The 19,349-nt window shown below is 47.0% G+C and overlaps 7 protein-coding genes across 7 annotated transcripts; 5 read left to right on the top strand and 2 right to left on the bottom strand.

Annotated features, from left to right (window-relative positions):
- Nucleotides 1–1,268: 1,268 nt before the first annotated feature.
- POJ06DRAFT_213969 (alpha-amylase) lies at nt 1,269–3,071 on the top strand (the record flags this gene model as incomplete). Its single annotated transcript, XM_056185495.1, has 2 exons — nt 1,269–1,817; nt 1,877–3,071. The coding sequence occupies exons 1-2, from the start codon at nt 1,517–1,519 to the stop codon at nt 3,067–3,069; spliced, it is 1,494 nt and encodes a 497-aa protein (XP_056041929.1). The 5' UTR covers nt 1,269–1,516.
- Nucleotides 3,072–4,532: 1,461 nt separating this feature from the next.
- Nucleotides 4,533–5,916, top strand: POJ06DRAFT_240175 (uncharacterized protein; the record flags this gene model as incomplete). The annotated part of the gene is made up of 8 exons (XM_056186078.1): nt 4,533–4,616; nt 4,669–4,683; nt 4,712–4,874; nt 4,911–5,091; nt 5,189–5,252; nt 5,283–5,301; nt 5,358–5,693; nt 5,738–5,916. The coding sequence occupies 8 exons, from the start codon at nt 4,533–4,535 to the stop codon at nt 5,914–5,916; spliced, it is 1,041 nt and encodes a 346-aa protein (XP_056041930.1).
- Nucleotides 5,917–7,832: 1,916 nt separating this feature from the next.
- Nucleotides 7,833–8,900, top strand: POJ06DRAFT_259585 (uncharacterized protein). The gene has a single exon (XM_056188407.1). The coding sequence runs from the start codon at nt 8,030–8,032 to the stop codon at nt 8,417–8,419; it is 390 nt and encodes a 129-aa protein (XP_056041931.1). The 5' UTR covers nt 7,833–8,029; the 3' UTR covers nt 8,420–8,900.
- A 623-nt stretch (nt 8,901–9,523) lies between these two features.
- POJ06DRAFT_259587 (XFP N-terminal domain-containing protein) lies at nt 9,524–12,522 on the bottom strand. The gene has a single exon (XM_056188408.1). It carries the CDS (start codon nt 12,254–12,256, stop codon nt 9,821–9,823), a length of 2,436 nt encoding a protein of 811 aa, XP_056041932.1. The 5' UTR covers nt 12,257–12,522; the 3' UTR covers nt 9,524–9,820.
- A 622-nt stretch (nt 12,523–13,144) lies between these two features.
- On the top strand, nt 13,145–13,792 carry POJ06DRAFT_152218 (uncharacterized protein). The gene has a single exon (XM_056184688.1). The coding sequence runs from the start codon at nt 13,366–13,368 to the stop codon at nt 13,690–13,692; it is 327 nt and encodes a 108-aa protein (XP_056041933.1). The 5' UTR covers nt 13,145–13,365; the 3' UTR covers nt 13,693–13,792.
- Nucleotides 13,793–15,337: 1,545 nt separating this feature from the next.
- Nucleotides 15,338–16,816, bottom strand: POJ06DRAFT_270448 (Metallo-dependent phosphatase-like protein; the record flags this gene model as incomplete). Its single annotated transcript, XM_056189440.1, has 2 exons — nt 15,338–16,344; nt 16,396–16,816. 2 exons carry the CDS (start codon nt 16,814–16,816, stop codon nt 15,338–15,340), a joined length of 1,428 nt encoding a protein of 475 aa, XP_056041934.1.
- A 1,128-nt stretch (nt 16,817–17,944) lies between these two features.
- POJ06DRAFT_259594 (uncharacterized protein) lies at nt 17,945–18,592 on the top strand. The gene is made up of 3 exons (XM_056188409.1): nt 17,945–18,203; nt 18,244–18,290; nt 18,332–18,592. Exons 1-3 carry the CDS (start codon nt 18,108–18,110, stop codon nt 18,468–18,470), a joined length of 282 nt encoding a protein of 93 aa, XP_056041935.1. The 5' UTR covers nt 17,945–18,107; the 3' UTR covers nt 18,471–18,592.
- The last annotated feature ends 757 nt before the right edge of the window (nt 18,593–19,349 follow it).

A 19,349-nucleotide genomic window follows, 5' to 3' on the forward strand; every position in this document is an offset into this window, starting at 1 on the left:
AGGACAATAAGAAACGAGTGTAGCCGCGACCGATTCACAAATTCCAAAAAGCCACCTGACGTCGGCGCTAGCATGGGCGGACTGATGACCACACTGGAGTGCTAAAGAAAGGGGCATAACAAGGCTGGCATTCAGGGCCGGGTAGATTCTGATTAGTCGGAACGAAACATGTCGCGAGGAGGATTCAACACGATGTCAAATAGCAAAGCGAGAGGGTCACAGCAAGAGCGGACCAGTGCGTTATTATTCAGACAAAACTAAGTCCTGGGGCAAAGAAAGCTGGGATATTAATTACAAGGTCATGCAGTCTTTTCAGGCGCCATCCTACCAGTCGGTCAGAAGTTCGTCACACCAGTCTTGATCGCCTCCAGTTTCTTCACCAGTTCGTGCCACACGCGCTCCTGCGCCTCCTTGCCCTCCTTGCCCTACTTGCTCGTAACAATCTTGCCCGGCTCCTGTATCTTGGCGTCGGCCAGATACTTGCCGTGCGACTCTCCAACCTGGGCCGCGGCATGGACCGAAGTTCTGCTATCCTCCTCGGTCGACCGTGCGAGAAGTAACTTCATGACGGCGAAGAACCACCAGTGCTCACGAATCAGGTCGGAATGGCAAAGACCCGGATCGACACAGTTGACCGTGACGGGTTGGCGGCGTGCCTGGACAGGAACGGCAAAAAGTGACTGCTGTCGATTGCTGTGGAATTTATGCCGGTGCTTTGCCAGAGTTTGCGGAGGCGGAGCACTGCTAACTCCGCCGCGTGTAGTACTACATTACTCTGATGAATAGCGCATATGCTGACAAGCCGTTTCAATAGGTGATCTGTGATTTGAAACATCTGCCAAAGGCGGCCACGCTTAACAACGACAATCTGGGTAGCCAAGGGCTTGTGGCAGGCGGCGAAGTTGCCAAGCATTGACGACCAACTCAATAGCAATAGCAGCGACAAGATGTGTTCCTGAGCGTATGCTGCAAAAGCGTCTCCGCCTTGAGTCAATTGACTTAGCTCACATCGGATGTCAAACTCACTTCTGTCAAATGAAAACCTCAATCGAGACTTCTTCAAATAAGACACGGGTAAATTGGTAACTTAGCGATGGTTTCCAGTCTTAAATGTGATATTATTGCCAAATTTCCACTACCCCTCTCGAGAGGAGCGGCCGGCCGGCCGTGAGATTTTCCGGCAATCTTTAGGGTTGATTACTTTTTAGTCACCCGGAGGCGATGTTCAGTAGTACTCAGGGGAGCCGAACTCTGTTTAGACGAGCGGCCGGCCGGACCTGAACCAGCGAGCTCCGGCACACCCCGCTCCAACATATGCCCTGGGCTTGCACTTGGCAGGTGATACTTCACTTCTACCATTTGCGGGAATGAACTCCCAGGTTGCAGGGATCGGATAAGTTGCTCACATCTAGTGTGGGCTCAGGACCCTGTTAACTGTACATATATCGCGATGCAATGATCCCGTCCGGCCGTCAGGCGTTGGAAACAATTGCTATTACCATCTCACTATCCGCAAATGCTGTTACGTCAGAAAGAAGTACTGGTCGGCTTCCTTGCGATTCTCATTGCCGTAGCGCAAGCCAAGACTGCGGAAGAGTGGAAAGCGCTTTCCATTTACCAAGTGCTAACGGATCGTTTCGCAACAACAGATCTTACTGCTCCCGAATGTTGGATCAGAGATTACTGCGGAGGAACATGGAAGGGCTTGGAAAGAAAACTTGACTACATCCAAAATATGGGATTTGATGCTGTTTGGATCTCCCCGGTCATTCACAATATTGACACGAATACAACCTGGGGATATGCGTTTCATGGATGTGGGTCTTGTGATATATCTTCATGGTAAAATTTAGATGGCTGGCTAACAGGGTGACAGACTGGGGAGATGATCCATACAGACTCAACGAACATTTTGGAAGCCCAGATGACCTGAAAAGCCTCTCAGATTCTCTTCACCGCCGAGGAATGTCTCTCATGGTAGATATTGTTATTAACCACTTCGCATCCAACTATGAACCCCTGGATGTGGATTACGGCTTGTTCCCCGCTCCTTTCAATACTTCTAATGCCTTTCACCAGCTCTGCAACATAGATTACTCCAACCAATCTTCTATTGAAGATTGTTGGCTTGTCGCTGGCTCTCCGCCTGTACTCCCAGATCTCAAAAGCGACGACCCTGTCATTCTAAATGCCTTGATCGACAGTGTAGTTGATCTCGTTGAGAAATATAACATCGATGGGATTCGTCTTGATACTGCGCGCCACGTTCCTAAGTCGTCCCTTTCCAAGTTTCAGCAGAAGGTCGGGGTCTTCGTTACCGGTGAAGCAGTCAACCAGAGCGTTCCGTTCGTGGCACAATACCAGGGACCGCTCGACAGTGCAATCAACTATCCGCTTTGGTACGGGCTAGTGGACTCTTTTATGGGCCGAACTACATTTGACTTCCTCACCGCAGTCGTAAAGAGCGAACAGGCTACCTTCTCTGACGCGCACGCACTCACAAACTTCCTCGACAACCACGACCAGCCTCGATTTGCGAGCTACTTGGGAGATGGCCACGGTGACGATGTACTGCGTGATGAGAACGCTGCTACATTTCTTTTCTTTGTCACCGGTATCCCCGTTATTTACTACGGGTTTGAACAGCGTTTCGATGGTGGCTACGATCCCATAAATAGGGAGACGATGTGGTCATCCGGTTACAACGCAAGCGTCCCTTTGTACAACTATATCGCGCGCCTTAACGCCATCCGAAAGTACGCTGCTTCCATAGTGGGAAAAGATAAATTCTACTCAGAAGACACAGTCTTCCTTGGCTCAAGCGTGACGCACATGGTGATGCAACGCGGACCTCTGGTTATTGTCCTTAACAATTGCGGCGAGCACATTATCGACACTGGGTATACGGTTAGTGGTTCGCAGTTTAAAGCAGGTGACTCATTGACAGACTTGGTGAGCTGTGAGGTTGTGAAAGTCGGTAGATATGGTATGTTTGTTAGTCCAAGCAATGGCGGCAAAGCGAGAATTTGGATGGAGAGAGAGTACGCTTCGAAATTTTGCCCTTATTAGAACGCAAAATGAAATGATTATTTTTGATATTTTCCGAACCACATAACTTAATTATCATACTGTCAATTTTTCAATGACCTAACGGCGTTTAAATAAGCCACGACAAGTCATCGATCCAGTAGCGGAAGATATCTCACGATCACTATCAGACATATCACTTTTACTGATTTTAGATTGAAAAAAATTCTATAAGAGAAGGCGCGTCCGCAACTGTAGACAATACAAAGATGCAGATGCAGATGCAGATAGATATCCGCCTAATTTGACCGTATCCGCCATCCGCCATCCGCCATCGCGAGTTTGGCAGATTTACATCCGTCATCCGTCATCCGCCATTACAAGTTTGTCGGATCCTCATCCGCCGTCTTGTCGAATAAATCCGCCTTCCTATCCGCCTTGATCGGATAAATATAAAATAATTACACTAGCCTAATTAGGTTAGAGGATTTCCTTTGATAATTTAGCGCCAAACGTTATTTGGAAATCAAAATTTCACCCGATTCGTTAATACGACTCTCTCACCTTAAGTAAATAATAAAATAGTCAGGATCACAAGACAATGTACTTGTCAGCAAACGCGTGCGGCATCGACGATCTGCATTCTGTAAGCGCGTCGACGAGAATGTGCAATGTTCTGCCTGAGAATTAATCCAGTCTTTTCAAATCTCGAATACAAACCTCGAAATCCATAGCTAACTCGTTCGGACATTGCGATAAAATATATCCTCGCGGAACTCTAAGCGTTTCGAGAATATACACTTCTCAGCTACATTACAGTGAACTTGGACCTGACCTTAAATACTCCACATCGATCTTTCCTAATTAGGAAATTATCCGCCTTATCCGCCAATTTGGGACCTGGCGTATATTTATTCGACATCCATATCCGCCAACTTAAAATGCGGCGGATATTTATTCGAGGCGGATAATTTGGCGGATAGAATCCGCCATATCCGCCCATCCGTCACAGCCCTACTTGTGAATTACGAACTACGAATAGGAATAGAGAAAATCTTATTCCTGTCCACCCCTAGCGTAGGTCCGATAATCACGATGGACGTCGATGGTGATTTTCGTAGGGCGGTTGACGATATTCGACTTGGCGAATATTATTCGACCGATTATCGGCGTCGGATGCGATATAGGCCAATCTCCCGACGGCGAATACGAATATCGAATATTATTCGAAGTATTCTTCGACCGTCGAATATCGAATTATTCGAATATTATTCGAATGCCTTTCAAAGAGTCGAATATCGAATACAATATTGGGAAAACCTGCAGATATTCGTATTCGCAACAGCCCTATATTTGCGGAAACATATTGATAAATGAGGAATATTGAAGTGGTCTGAACGTTCGGGAGCCAACGCAGACTAAACTTCTCAGCACGCGACTGCAATTTTCAAAGATTTTTTTCTTACTGGGCCTGAAACCTCAGTGCAGAAACGAGTGCCATTCTCATGTATGAGCTCAACTTTCACGATGATTGGGACTATACTAACACTGTCATAGTGGTTCATGATACTCTATTAAAAGTTCAAAATGTGCGGAGTAGTTTTATTGATTCGGGGCGGCGTGTAGTGCTGCGCGGTCTAGGAAGGTCGAGACAAAGTAAGGTCCATTTAATACCTATCCCAAGGGACGTGGTCGTGAGGACTTCTTCAGCTTTCTTACGGATCAGAAACCGGAGATCGATGGCAAAGATCAGGGAGTCGATATCTTGCTGTGCGAGCAACCTCAGGAAAACCTTGACACTGATCATGGCGACTTTAGTACGGTTATTGATATTTCGAAGCCAGAGAGTAGGTCGATAAGCTTTCCTTGTACAAAGTCTGTAGCCGATAAAGTCGTTATTCCAGCCTCGGCGAATGGAACGTTACATCCATACGATGGTAACACTTTCTCCTATATTCAGTACAAGTTAGGAGAGATCGCTCGCCATGACTATGTAGCACTAGTAGATTCATATACGACATCGTCTCCACGATTCGTTTTTGCTGAAGTGGTCAATAACCAGACGTACAGATATGAAATTGAACCAGTTTTATAAGTATGTTACGTGTCTGTTAGTTTCATTGGCCGAGTATTAACTGTTATGTTGAGAACTTCTTGGTAGCCGGTCACAATTGCGACTTCCACCTGTCCGTTCTGGATTCGTCGAGATTTCAGCATGCACAGCGGTCGGTGCTCTTGTATAGTATAAACTTCAGGTCAAATCCCACAATTGTGGTACGCATGATTTCTACCGAGCATATGTGCACTCGACTAATGCCATAACACTACAGATGGACGACCAGAGCTATTTGTTCCTCTTGTACGGCAATTTATTGCTGATCCGAATGAATCGAAATTTTTCCCTGATGCCAGTGAGATGGATATCAGCTTCTATGGCGCATCTCCGCTTGTTCCGCTCACCTACAGACCGGGCGTCAAAAATAATTTGAAGTTGCAAACGTGGATTGATCCGACTTGTGAGCGACCGCAAGAGGTGTACTTGTCCGTCGACATTATTGGAAGTTTCGGAAATTTGGTCATGAGGTATCGAACTGCATGTGGCTCTCTACCGTTGGCGATCACTGCTATCGTACTTCTTATTCAGTTTAACATTAATGACTCAGAAGGTAAAGTCTGTTTTTGGTGCTGCCATATGGATGTATCAATATAGTCACGCTACTCACGATAGGGATATTTGTCAACTTTGGATCGGCGCTGGAAATATTTATAGGGAAAGCTCTTCCCATACTGATGCTGGTATCAACCATTTTCATTATTATCCAGTCCTATCTTATGCCTGCTTCGACTCTACCTTTCTTGGAACCGAAGGATCAGCTATCAGTCAATTGACCTTCTACAGGGCCAGTGTATCGATATATTCGATACAATAACATGTTATTGGGCCTTAGTGATCCGCAACTGTCGTTTCTGGGACCTCTGTTCTTCAGTATTGCATCCGGAATGTGTATCGTAGTATATTATACCATGGATGCCGTTCTCTTGTTCGTCGCGAACTCAGCCGAGTGGTTTCAGAATTTGAATTTAACTCGACGACTAACCCGGAGTGGACTGTTGAGTTGCTTTTGGATGGAGTATCAGGGAGAACGCTTATATGTCAACAATCACCAGGTTACAACTGGTACAAAGGCTATCTTTGTAGGGGCATGCTCTACAATCACGGCCATTTATTTCTCGGTGTTCAGTGGCAGTAGACGTTTCTGACGACATTCATTCTGTTGATTTCCGTATTGGCGTACGTGCCTTACCAATTTGCATTTGTGGTGGGTATCATTACGCATGTAAATACGTGTATTAAAACGTTACGTATTCATACTTCTATGGTAAGCCTACATGGCGTGACAGTACGGCGATTCGACGACTCTAACTGGTGGTAGCACCCTGAGAATGGGCAATTTAATATTAATTTCAGTAATTTTGCAATATCGATTCTGATGTTAATGACATGGGTGCTGCCGATTAACATCCCAGTGCTGATTGTGTGGGTCCATAATCTCTCAGTCCGATGAAATACGGCATTTTCGTCTTATGCTGTCAATATTGCCAATCGTACTGCTGGTGGAGAGGATGATGACTGGTAAGATGATTCCAAGGATAACAGGCAGGTACGGTCACTCTCGTTACGATCAGTTGGATGTCCTCAAATTTGGTTAATACGCCAGGGAAAATAGGTTCCAGATCATAACGAAGATACTTCTCCTCTATCTTATAATCTATGCGTGCTTGCACGGCATATTAAATGCATAATGGCTTCATTACATTGTCAACATTTTTTCGTTTTGGCTTTTATTAGTTTATCTGGACTTGGGAGCTGATCGTGTGATGCTCGGAATGAATCTTCGAAACTGCTTTGATGGGAAGTTCGATAAGCGTCCTTAAAGAGATTTGGAAATTGAGGAGTTTTTTTATGTGTTTGGTGCATATGTCATTGAGTCAGTTGTAGAGAAGATATTGGGTTCGGTTGCATATCTGTATGATTAGATTGTATACGAATATAAGGCGCCTGATTTCGGGATTGCCCAGATTCGATCGCCGCTTCGTCCTGGACGGGATAAAGGAGTGGCAAGTGTGGTATTCAAAAAGCCAATACAGTGGCGACATGGGCGTTCAAGAAGGCGTAGACGATGTAGAATTTGCAGAAATGTGGGCAGGAATGTTGCCGTAGTGCTTACTGTGGCAGGGAGATGTCTTTGGATTTGTCAAAATAGCGATGGAGCGCGAAGTCTCATTCGAATGTCAGTTAGCAGTGGCTTCAACGTGTGGGTTGAATATGGCTACCGACAAACTGATATCATACCACCTACGATGGTCAGATACGGATAGGTACTTATGCTAGTCCCAAAAAGGAATAGCGGTTACGGTCCCACCTTTATTTATTGGCTCATGGGCTGTCAAAGCCTCGTCAACAAGAAAGTAAAAGACGCTAGAACGCACTAATGCATAAGATAGACGCTACCGTTGTGCGGTGCATTCTGAGAATATTGAAGCTTGCACTCACTGCTGCAGCCAAGCCACATACGTGTCAATTGAGATGCATCTAGTATTATCGCGAGAGTAGTGCAAAACATGCAGATAAGCCCGTCTGGTCGTGTTGCGGTCTGGCCTATATGACTGCGACTCGTCCGCCTCCGCCTAAATATGTTTGTCTTATTATCCGGTATATCGTCAAAATCGTTCTTCAGTTTAACTACAACACCTAAAGTTATTCATAAAGTGGGTTGCGAGCTTACGCTAATTACAAATTTTTAGACGGTGAAATTGTTTTGTGATTGTCAACTTCGTTATAAAGTCTTGCACGCCATTAAGCGGAATTGTCTTCAGTTTTTCTTTGGGCCAATTTATAGAACGATTGCCGTTATTAAGTTGGTTATTTGTCGGAGTGGTACTGATATCGGATTAATTAAGACTGTAAGTGAACCCCTTGATTCCGAGCTAGACAATCATAATGATTATTCTTATTAGTTATCCATTCCGCGTAGATTCGAAAATGTTGTCGAATTCTACGATAGCCTCTTCCAAATTTTGTTGTCCGCCGGCTTTCGACTACAATTGCATCATCCTTGTCGAACCTCCACCATACAATGTCGGTCTAGCCTGTGGCAATCTAATTTGTTGTCCGCACTTTTATCCCAACGGCACTGTTAACATGGCGGGTACTATTTGCGGAACCCCGAGAGCCGGCGAAATGTTAACCTGTCAAAATGGTGTTATGTCCGGGGTCGCGGCTACAAGTGGTTCATCAGCGACAGCTACACTGAATAGGGAAAATGTTTCCATCATGACACTGGTTACGATAACGTTATTGCTGCTACAAATGTTTCAGTGGGAGATGTGATGCTAGATTTCATACACATAGCTGGTGTGACAAGAGTCAGAAACTGTGATGCAAGCCGTTAATAGCTCTAGTAGCCAGCAACCCTTGGACATAGATTATTACTGGTTAAGTTGGTGGTGACAAAGTTTGTCAATATCACGGATTGTTACTCTATGCGGCCCTAGTTACTAGCCAGATAGAAGATGGCTCATCTCATAGCCATTTCTTCGTGGCGAACTCCAACCCTTCTTTCAGCCAAGCCGTCTCAAGAGCAGCTGTTGTATTAAACACTCAGTCAAGGTAGTTACGCCAATGACGATCATTGACCTCTGACGAGTACTTGCCGTCGGATGGACGACCACCATTATGACAGCGACACGGTCCATGTGCATGAATTCAGCACATTTTGTTATAGTACGTCAAGTTCACGGGCCCGAACTAGGACCGACATGACCGACTTTTGCATAACCACGAAAATGCAACAAATAAATCTACATGTACAGAAACCAAAGTACCAAATTAAAAAAGTAAACGTATAACGCTAAATGCAGTAACCTATAATAACGGGATAAAGATGAGCTCACGGTACTTACCGTGACACGACGGTACAAACTAAGCAGGTCAGGCGCTAGGAATCTGAGGCTAGCGTAAGTGAAAAACAACACTAGCTAGTGGTGTAACATCGCAGCCAAAGGAAAAGAAAGAAAACGAAAGGCAAACTGACCACCACTCTACAGACGAGGAAGACATCATTCCAAAAAATAATTGTCTAGTCTTTACCGAGTCATTACCCATGTAAACAGCGACTTAGAATGTGTTTCTGCCCATACCATCTTATACTTCCAGGGTTCAGACGTCCAGTTGCCTTTCCCGGCATAGCGTAGGTGTCAGCCACAAGGCTCTGACACTGACGGCGCGCGACTCCCCAGCTTCTCCTTATCCTCCACAAATTAAACCAGCGGCACGAGCAGAAGAGTTTCACAGGGATCAATGGGATGTGCATCGGGCAAAGTTTACGTCTGTAGCGCAGAATCTGTCTCCCGGAATGTGGCAGCAAGATAGTGGCAAACGAACGCATTATCGATTCAGATTGTTGGGTATTGTACTGTGCATCATAGTTTACTATGGATGAAACGACGAAGCGATCGATAGATTGATTTATTCCCTGTATATATCTAGCTCTCTATTTTCAAAATGAGGAGGCCAAGGAAAATACGGAGTCACTTATCCAAAATTAACAATATTATAATCCCCCGCTACTAGAATCATTTGTCCAAAACCATCAATCAAGCAAGATGACATTCACAGCCTGTGTTTCAAACAGAGGCACCTACTAAACCGCCAGATATACATCAAAGGAATTTCAACACCAGATGTGAGTAGAACGGAAACACTTATATATGCTCCACGCTTTACAAGTGCTTAGAATGGCCACACCCACTCCTGCAACATCTTCGGATCAATGCCGTTCTCGTACGCCTCGTTCTTGCACCTGATCTGCGCATTCAACAACTTCTCCCTTGTCGCCGCGCCAGTGTTACCCAGTGAGGGCATGCGATCGATGGCATCAATCGCCAAGCTGAATCGATCAGTTTGGTTGCGAATGGCCAACTCAAGAGGCGTATCGATGTTGCCTTTTTCCTTGTAGCCTCGCACGTGTAGGTTGTGCTGGCCCGGGCGCTTGTAGGTTAGGCGGTGAATGAGCCACGGGTAACTATGGAAGTTGAAGATAATCGGCTTATCGTTGGTGAAGATGGCGGAATATTCGCGGTCGGAGAGACCATGCGCGTGTTCACTCTCGGGAACGAGCTTGAAGAGATCGACAACGTTGACAAAGCGGATCTTCAGTCCCGGCAAGTTCTCGCGGAGGAGGGCAGTAGCAGCAAGGGATTCCATGGTCGGCACATCACCGCAGGAGGCCATGACGAGGTCGGGGTCACAGCCTTGGTCATTGGATGCCCAGTCCCAAATGCCCACGCCCTTGGTGCAGTGCTCGACAGCCGCTTCCATGTCGAGATATTGCAGGTGGTTCTGCTTGTCGGCAACTATGACGTTGACGTAGTTGCTTGAACGGAGGCAGTGATCCATGCAGCTCAACAAACAATTTCCATCCGGTGGGAGGTAGATACGAACGACTTCGGGTGACTTGTTGGCGACGACATCGAGGAAGCCGGGGTCCTGGTGCGTGAAGCCGTTGTGGTCTTGACGCCACACGGTAGCAGTGAGGAGAATGTTGAGGGAAGCAACTTTGGCCCGCCATTCGACTTCCTGAGACTTCTCGATCCACTTGCAGTGTTGGTTGACCATTGAGTCAATGATATGGATGAAGGGCTCGTAGCTGTTCAGTAGCCCGTGACGGCCTGAGAGGGTGTAGCCCTCCAGCCATCCCTCACAGGTGTGTTCAGACAGCATTTCCATGACACGACCGGTGAAATCAAGGTTGCCGCCATCGCCATCCTCTTCAAAGTACTCACCCATCCAGACTTTTTTGCCAGCTTGGTAAACGCCACCAAGCTTGTTGGACTCGGTCTCGTCAGGACCGAAGAGACGGAAGTTGGTCTGGTTGGCGGCTATGATGTCGCGAATGAAGATGGCCATGTTGGACATGCTGGGCGCTTCGGTGGTGCCACCTCGGTGGACTTCGATTGCGTAGTTGCGAAAGTCGGGCATGTGCAGGGGCTTCTTGAGTAGACCACCGTTGGCGACAGGATTGGCACTCATACGGCGGTTGCCCTGCGGTGCCAGCTCCTTGAGCTCGGGGATCAGCTTGCCACTCTCGTCGAAAAATTTTTCGGGCTCGTAGCTGCGCATCCAGTTCTCTAAGAGCTTCAAGTGAGCCGCGTTGGTGGCGACATCGGGAAGAGGTATTTGGTGGGCGCGCCAGAAACCTTCGAGGTAGTGGTCATCGACCTTGCGAGGACCAGTCCATCCCTTTGGCGAGCGGAGAACAATCATAGGCCAGTGAGGACGGAATGCCTTCCCTGACTCACGCGCTTGCTTCTGGTATGCCCGAATATCCGTCACACATTTCTCCAATGTAGCAGCCATGGCTTGATGCATGGTTTCCGGGTCGCTTCCCTCGACGAAATATGGCGTCCAACCGTAACCGATGAAGAGGCTTTCGATTTCTTTGTGGCTGATACGAGCGAGGACTGTAGGATTATTGATCTTGTAGCCATTGAGATGCAAAACAGGAAGGACCGCGCCATCGGTGATGGGGTTGAGGAATTTGGTGGAGTGCCAGCTTGTGGCCAGAGGTCCGGTCTCGGACTCGCCGTCACCGACCATCGTCAGAGCAATTAAATCCGGGTTATCGTAAACGGTGCCGAAAGCGTGCGAAATCGAGTATCCGAGCTCTCCACCCTCGTGAAGACTGCCTGGGGTTTCGGGAGTGGCGTGTGAGCCGATTCCGCCGGGGAATGAAAATTGCTTGAAGAAGCGACGCATGCCCTCAACATCCTCGGATTTGTCGGGATAGACTTCACTGTAAGTCCCTTCCAGGTAGGCTTGCGAAAGCACCGCGGGCGCCCCGTGGCCAGGGCCAGAGATGAAGATCGAATCTAAGTCGTATTTCTTGATGAGGCGATTGAAGTGGATGTAAGTGAAGATCTGCCCGGCATCGGAACCCCAGTGGCCCAACAGCCGCGACTTGAGGTGCTCGACTTTGAGAGGCTCCTGGAGGAGGGGATTTTGCTTCAGGTAGAGCATACCTAAGCACAGGTAGAGAGAGGCCTTGAAGTAGTCGTCGATCTTCTTGGCCTCTTCCTTGCTCAGCGGCGTATCCTTGACGGTCGCACGGGCTGTGCCGTAAGGCGAGATCGACTCGACGGAGACATCGTCCGAAGCGTGGGGTGACATGTTGGCGATAGGTGGTGATTGGAGAGTGGTTGTATAAGAGTGAGAAAGGTTGGATCCTGGCTGTTGCTAAATCTGTGTTGGCGGCGAAGCTACAGGCGACACGGCTAAACGAAGACGGAACAACAGAAGAATGAAGTGCTTTGTAGCTGTAGACTAATCTTATTGGTGATTTGGACAGGCTGACGACTATGAAAAGGATAGCGTGGAGAGAAATTGTTTTATAGCCGCCGCTGACATATGGGGATGAGACGGTGAGATATTGTGGTGGAGGCAGCGAGAAGTGGTGTGATGCTGCGCGAGTTGAGGAGTGGGCTGATGCAGCGCGAGATAACGCGGCGCTTGGTCGGAACGAGCGGATCGAGGTCCCGGCGGCGCAATGACGACACACTAACAGTTAATATAACACCCAGTTCAGGGGCGGATCTCGGAAGGAAAGTGGGAAATTCCACACAAATGAGCCGCGCCGTCTGAGGCACTTTTGCCTGAGTTTGGGAACACGTGGTTTGCGATTATATCCTGATCCTGCCCGGGTTAGGGTATTATTTCCAAGGGGTCGGGTCTCGTTTCCTCGTAAGGTATTGCGGTAATAGTATGATAATAGTATTAGACACATATTGCTGCAAAGTTCCTTGAAAGTTCCGTACGGCAAATTTCCCTGGCGCCACATCTAGGCGTGCCAACCCGGATTCCGCTAACCAAGTCATGCACTTGCCGAATATCAGAATACTATAACAGACACCGATTAGCAGGAGCAGGCCAGAATTTGTGAACACTGCAGGAGTTTCAACCAGCTATTGCTGACAAGCATGGTCAGGGTACCCTAACCCTAGCCAATTCGATCTTTTCCATCCTAACCCTGTGCCAGGAGCTGTTGCATTGACTGCAGTCTCGTCGTTCGCCTTCGGAATTCTTGGAAATGTGGCTCTGCCGGCGAATTTCACTGGACGAGTGATGTAGGGGAAGTGTAAGGAATGAACCCCTAACCCTCGAGAAAAGTGCGTTGCAGGGTCACCACGGGTTGTGGGGAAACGCAAGCGCGTCTCAGCAAAAGCAAAAGCGCGTTGCAAGCTCCCCTGTGTGAACATCAACACCTATAACACATCAAAAATATGTCTTCAGCGTTGCAGGTTTATACCTGTATTACATGTGGGCAAGATTTCGGCCGCCAGTCTCGTTTGGACAAACATAATGAATCCTATCACCCAAAGGCGGCAGCAATAATGGTGGGCGGTAAGAAACATGAACTGAGAACAGCAGCTGGGCATGGAAAATTCATATACCCAATATTCAACTTAGAGTTATCGCGAGTGAATGGGCTTCGTCTCCATATAGTGGTTTGTGAGAATAGCAGAACAATGGCCCCTCAGATGAGTGAACGAAGTGAGACTAAGATGCTTCAGAGTGCTCGATTCTTCAGTCATTTGCATTTCAGATAGATCCCCAGTGGAGAGCCGCAGTTTGCAAGCCATGCAAGTACATTATCGACCCAGTCGATACAGTCACACATATTTCTAAATCCATGGAATGGTGATTCCCGATATCACAAAATTGGATTCTGTTATCAGTGTTGCAAGATTGCGTTCTCATCTTGCTGTTATTAGTCCCGGAAGTCAAGCGAGTAAGGGATGCATTTCACATGATACTGATGACGATGAAACGCCAGCATTTGCACCGGGTTCCAACGCAATCAATGGCTTACCGGTGTACTGCGGCTTCAACTATGCGCGTCGCTCATGCCCTATATCGAGGCAGCCCATGCAGCCAACGGGTTCTTCTTTATGTTTTGAGATACCTTCGCGGGTACACTGTCCCCCAAGACAGTAACCCCATTCTTTTGGCGGTGGTACTATAAATTGTCTCCGCTTTTTTATCTTGGGGTCGGGGTCACAGTGGATGTGTTGCAGGGCTTGCCAATTCGGTGCCAGGAGTCCGAGGTGTTTCTAGCAGGCAAACGGGACTACGTGTGGCCAGTAAGCAGCTGACTTCTTGCAGAATGCTACAGGGTATCTACTAGGCTCTGAGAGCGCACAGTCTTGTCAGGACTGCCTGTATCGTGATGGACAAGCATTCGTAAGTCAGGAGACCAGCCTTGCGGCAGGGTGGAGTCCTAAAATATATGAACTGACCGTCCACTAGTATCTCCAATACGGGTATGAGTTTGCAAATCGTTATCGGAACATTGTCATTTTCATCGGGTTCATCGCCTTCGACTTCACCATTGACCTATGTCACCAAAGTTCGCCGGTAAACTGGGTCATCTGTCGATCCTGTGGATGAGAGAGCAAGGGACTGTTACCCTCAAATAAAGAAAGTTCTCTTCTGGTTTATAATAAGCTGAACATCTCGATAGATTTCCCTGTGGATAGATACACTTTCCCTATTTCGAAAGAACACATTCCATTAATATAGCCTGTAATAGATTCCGATTCTTAACTTTATAATTCTTGTGATATTCAGCATACGGTACAACTTAGACTCGAACATTATCCGGGATCGAGCCTTCAAGTTTTTGATGGCGTATTCAAATTGGAATAGATTCACTGGAATCTCTGGAATTTCTGGAAGGGCTGATTAAATAATCGAGCATGTATGTGTGGAAATGGGTTAGTCTGTACGACTAGCCTGACTGGAGAAGCTTTGAGGGCGCCTTATCGCACCGCACTTCGTTGAATCTCGCCACAGCCATCATGTACAGGGAACTACAGCTGTCTATTTCCATATATTCGACAAGGTGTAGGCGAATGTCAGTAGTATGAAGCTCTGACCTGCGGCGGGAGGCAAGCTGCTCCATCAGCCCCCGACCATAATGTGCTAGCCTACGATCGTAAGAGTATTGTAGAATAATATGGTAGTGTTAGGATTATGCACAAGTGGAATGTCTAGAATGATCTAGGTGTTTCCAGCTGGTCCAGTCGGTAGATCTCTCAACAGAGAGTCCGTGTGCCTGAGATAGAAGTGGATGCGACTGTAATCCTTCTCTGCCGTAATAATGCAAAATACATTCAAGAAAACTATAGATCAAGCTAACAGCCCCACCTACGTAACGGTAGCAGTTGGGCGCGCTAGCCGTGAAGGTGGCCATTAGAGGTGGTCGTGTTGTTGTTGCTGCCTTTGGGAGCCCCTGTATTCAAGACGGCATTTTCTTCTCTTGTAGAGCGTAGCCGAATCCAAAATGGTGCCGTTACCACTTGCAACGAACTCGTGGGTCATATGAGTGCAGTTGTGGAAAGTCAATTTACTCCACCCATAAGTTGCATTGTGGGTGTCAAGGCCAAATCTTGAGTAATTCTGCAGAGGAACCTGGAGGGCATCCAATCCATCGTAGTGACCAGCAGCACCATTTGTGATGTACCATGGAGCAGATGGGTTATCCAACTCATTAGGGTCAACAACTCCATTGTTCAAAGGAGCGTTACGCTCGTATACGTGCGAGTGTCCGGAGAGAACCAGATCGACACCATACTCGATCAGAAGGGGCTCGAAAACATCCTTGCAAGACCAGCAGATGGTGCCAGAAGCATTGGCATGACTAAGATACCAAGGTCTGTGGCCAGCAACAATAATAATCCATGGGGTCTTGCTGCGGTCGACGCTCTTCAAGTCAGCTTCCAGCCAAGTAGTCTGGGCATTCAAAGTAGCATTGAAAGGACCAGAGTCATCGAACTCGGAACCGCCAACCTCATCGTTTCCAATATAACCGTGACCAAGGTCAGTTTCAGTATCCAATGTGACGTAGTGGACCATTCCGTGATCGAAAGAGTACCAGAAGTTACCCGTGCCACCGGACTCGGCGCTAGGCATACGGAAGTGGTTGATGTATCCAGTGAAGTTAGTCTGACCAGGGATGCAGATATCTACATCGTAAGTAATGTTATTGGCGGTGTCGACAGTACCGCCATTATCACAGTTGGACTCGTGATTTCCAGGACTAACCATGTAGGGCTTGTACGAAGTGAGAGGAGTCATCTCGTCGTAGAAGTCGTTCAAAATGGACTCATAGACTTCGTATCCTTCAGCGATGGTGGTGTTAGGGAGGAAACCCTGGATCTCCTCCTTAAGCCAGTAGTCTGCATAGGCAATATCACCAGCTAAAGATTGTCAGTTTAAGGTACCAATGAAAATTAGACAATTGACTTTACGGTGCCAAACGAAGTCAAAGCTATCAATGACCTTCGTGAGAGAATCAATGGTGTTCATTTCGCCAGGCTTGAGAATGTTGTTCTTAGAAGTAGTAGATGCTGCATAGGTGGTCAATCCCTGCGGTCCCATAGCACCCAAATCGACCACAACAGCGATACTGTAAGGAGTACCATCACCGGCAGGTCTGCTGGTAGTGAAAGAGTACGCAGTGGCATTCTCGTGCAAAAGATGCTCCGGAAGATAGTAGTAAGTAGTATCTGGCTTTAATCCGGTAAGTTTAACGTCATTGTTGTAAGTGAGCGACGTCGCGTACGTGATCGACAAGTTGAAAGAAGCATGCTTAATAAGGGCATGAGGTGAAAGACCGTAGTGGACCGTAGGGTTTGATAGCTGCTCGAACGTGTTCCAGCTGACATACATGCCATTGTCACCTGCATATGCCAATCGAATTTGAGAATTGATCGGTGGCCGCTGACTGCAGAAAGGAGAGTCGCGAGGGCGCTCAAGGCGGTCATCATGTTCTTTTTCATCAACATCGCAGTTAGAAACTAAAATATTCTATATAAAATGAAACACCGGTGTTTGTTTTGAAGGTGGAACAAAATAAGAGGTTCTTTCTTCCACTCTTATTGAATCGCACGCACAGGATACGATCAGAGCTGATTCCGATCTACCGACCTAACATGCATGACATGTGCATTTGCTTGCCACAATATTGGATAGACCGTTCGCGGCTGAGACTAGTTTCATGCTTTTCAGGTTGTCAAATGACAGTTGTGGGACCGGTAGGACGGACCAATGAAGTAGTGAAGACACGGGCAGAATAATCGATGATCGGCTAGCTGTATCTGACAATATAGGCAATGCCTATATAATCGGCGAATTAGTTTGGTGGGACAACTGGGCAATGAAGTCCTGACACCCCACCAACGTGCCGCCTGAACAAAAAAAATATTGGTGGACCCTGGACCCTGTACATACCGAAGATATAACCTGCGGTTCAGGGGGCTGAACCAAGGATCGCCCCAGACAAGGTCATTCAGCCGCGCGTCGTCGGCTGTTTGTCGGTTTCTATTATCACAATTATCACAGAACATAATAAATAATAATAAGCGCTCAGGTGGCGGATCCGGATATCCGCCAAAAATTTCCATATCCGCCATCCGCCATCCGCATTTTTGAAGTTGAGAGATACCGACGGATACCTGGCGGATATCCGCCAAATCCGCCAATCCGCCTTCCAAAATTTGCGCTAAGCCACTAACGTGTTGATTTTGAATTTCTTACATGGAGCAGGTAGAACAAAGCGCGCTTTGCTTGATCTGGTATTTTCGTCGGTGATCGCCGCCACCCGTAAACATGTGCGCCGCGGGGATCATTGTTCTCGGGGACATTGGACAGATTGTTCGGTACTGTGCGAGCTCTTGTATTCATGACTACATTTTGGCATTTATGTTCGGTCATGTCGCTGCACACCTAAGGTGCTCGTCTATTGCGTCATTGTAATTGTCCTTTGTTTTTGGGATTGGGTAGCTTGTTTAAAAGTTTTTTTTTGGATGTAGAGGTTCTGGAAGAGAAATTGGAAGAATATAAGAATTCTTGAAGATCCGTCATGCCTCTCAATAATATTCTACATTCTATCAGCTGTCCAAAGATCGTATTCTATACTTAATCTCAACGACCTCTAAATCAACCAATCAAAAATGATCACATGAACACTCGTCGAAACAGACCTGATTACTTCTTGCTCAATGATGGAATCGATGAAGAAGCATCGCCAGAAGACCGGCTCGATAGTTCTCGAACTGTCACTTCTCTTGGAAACGATGTGCTTCCATCAAAATCAGTATCACAAATCCACCAGCTTCAGCTTGAGTCGTTCGCAGAGATCCAGGTGGAGGAGTTCTCGACCATTCAACCGGAATCCTCGATCAGTCTTGCTCCATTACAGGAACCTCCCCGGCGTCCGGACTTTCAAAACCTACATCCACTAACTAGCCTTGGGCATACTTTGACATATCTGAATTTGAAAATCCGTGGATGGTTAAGAAAAGCAACCAAAGAAGAAAGTTGATTGATAGAGAGATCCGATGTGTGTCAGGACCACGGCGCCGCCGCTCCTGAGTGCCCTGACTTTTGGGACTCTGGCTGCGCCACCGGCCCGGACCCAATGCTTCTATTTTCGGTTTCGCACTGTAATAATGTTTCTATTTTTGATCGCGCTTTTAATAATGTTTCTATTTTGATTTCGCAGTTTTATGTTTCTATTCTTGACTTCGCAGCCCTACGTCCATACAAACTGACGTGATAACCTCTTTGAAGTATTCGAATAATAGATTCTAAAATATCTGATCTTTGGTTTCCCACCTCATAAGGTTGCTAGTACCGAGCTCAGAACGTCCCCGAGTTCTTACATTATCTATTATTCCTGTGTCTGCCGCGTCTGAGGAGGCACATAAAGCCGAAAAGTCCCGAGAAACCAAATCGAATCGAAGTGAAGGAAACGAAATATGAAACTCATCCGGTTAGTGTGGTTGCGAGGGCCCGTGACAATGCCAGTTAAGCCCAGTAGCATGGGCCCTATGCTATAATGTTCATACAACAATTGTACAGTCTTGGCCGTCGTGTAATAGATGAAGCACAGGAGGGATTTTTCGGTAGGACGGGCGAGTGACTGGCTTCAATTTTACTATATAGAACAAACTGAAGCTTACCGATCCCCATAGGGCATCGGGGTTGCCTTCTTATAGATCGACATAATGACAATCACACGGAGTTTTCGCTAATGTCAATCTTGCATAAAGCGCTACGACTCGTGGGACGTCAATCTTATGCGATGTCGATCTTATATTACAAGAATCCCAGTCACACAACGTTAATCCCTGCCCATAGGGGATATCACATTTATGCCTATTACACCTACTTTATCCTATATCTTATATTATATTTCTGG

Source organism: Lipomyces tetrasporus (genome assembly GCF_029532465.1).
Source record: "Lipomyces tetrasporus strain NRRL Y-64009 chromosome Unknown POJ06scaffold_9, whole genome shotgun sequence".
NCBI classification, from domain to species: domain Eukaryota; kingdom Fungi; phylum Ascomycota; class Lipomycetes; order Lipomycetales; family Lipomycetaceae; genus Lipomyces; species Lipomyces tetrasporus.

Coding starts and splice junctions, on each gene's coding strand:
- POJ06DRAFT_152218 (XM_056184688.1), top strand. CDS start 13,366: ATGTCTTCAGCGTTGCAGGTTTATACCTGTATTACATGTGGGCAAGAT.
- POJ06DRAFT_259587 (XM_056188408.1), bottom strand. CDS start 12,256: ATGTCACCCCACGCTTCGGACGATGTCTCCGTCGAGTCGATCTCGCCT.
- POJ06DRAFT_259594 (XM_056188409.1), top strand. CDS start 18,108: ATGAACACTCGTCGAAACAGACCTGATTACTTCTTGCTCAATGATGGA. Junction 18,204..18,243: donor GGCTCGATAGTTCTCGAACT/GTCACTTCTCTT, acceptor CATCAAAATCAG/TATCACAAATCCACCAGCTT. Junction 18,291..18,331: donor AGTCGTTCGCAGAGATCCAG/GTGGAGGAGTTC, acceptor ATCCTCGATCAG/TCTTGCTCCATTACAGGAAC.
- POJ06DRAFT_259585 (XM_056188407.1), top strand. CDS start 8,030: ATGATTATTCTTATTAGTTATCCATTCCGCGTAGATTCGAAAATGTTG.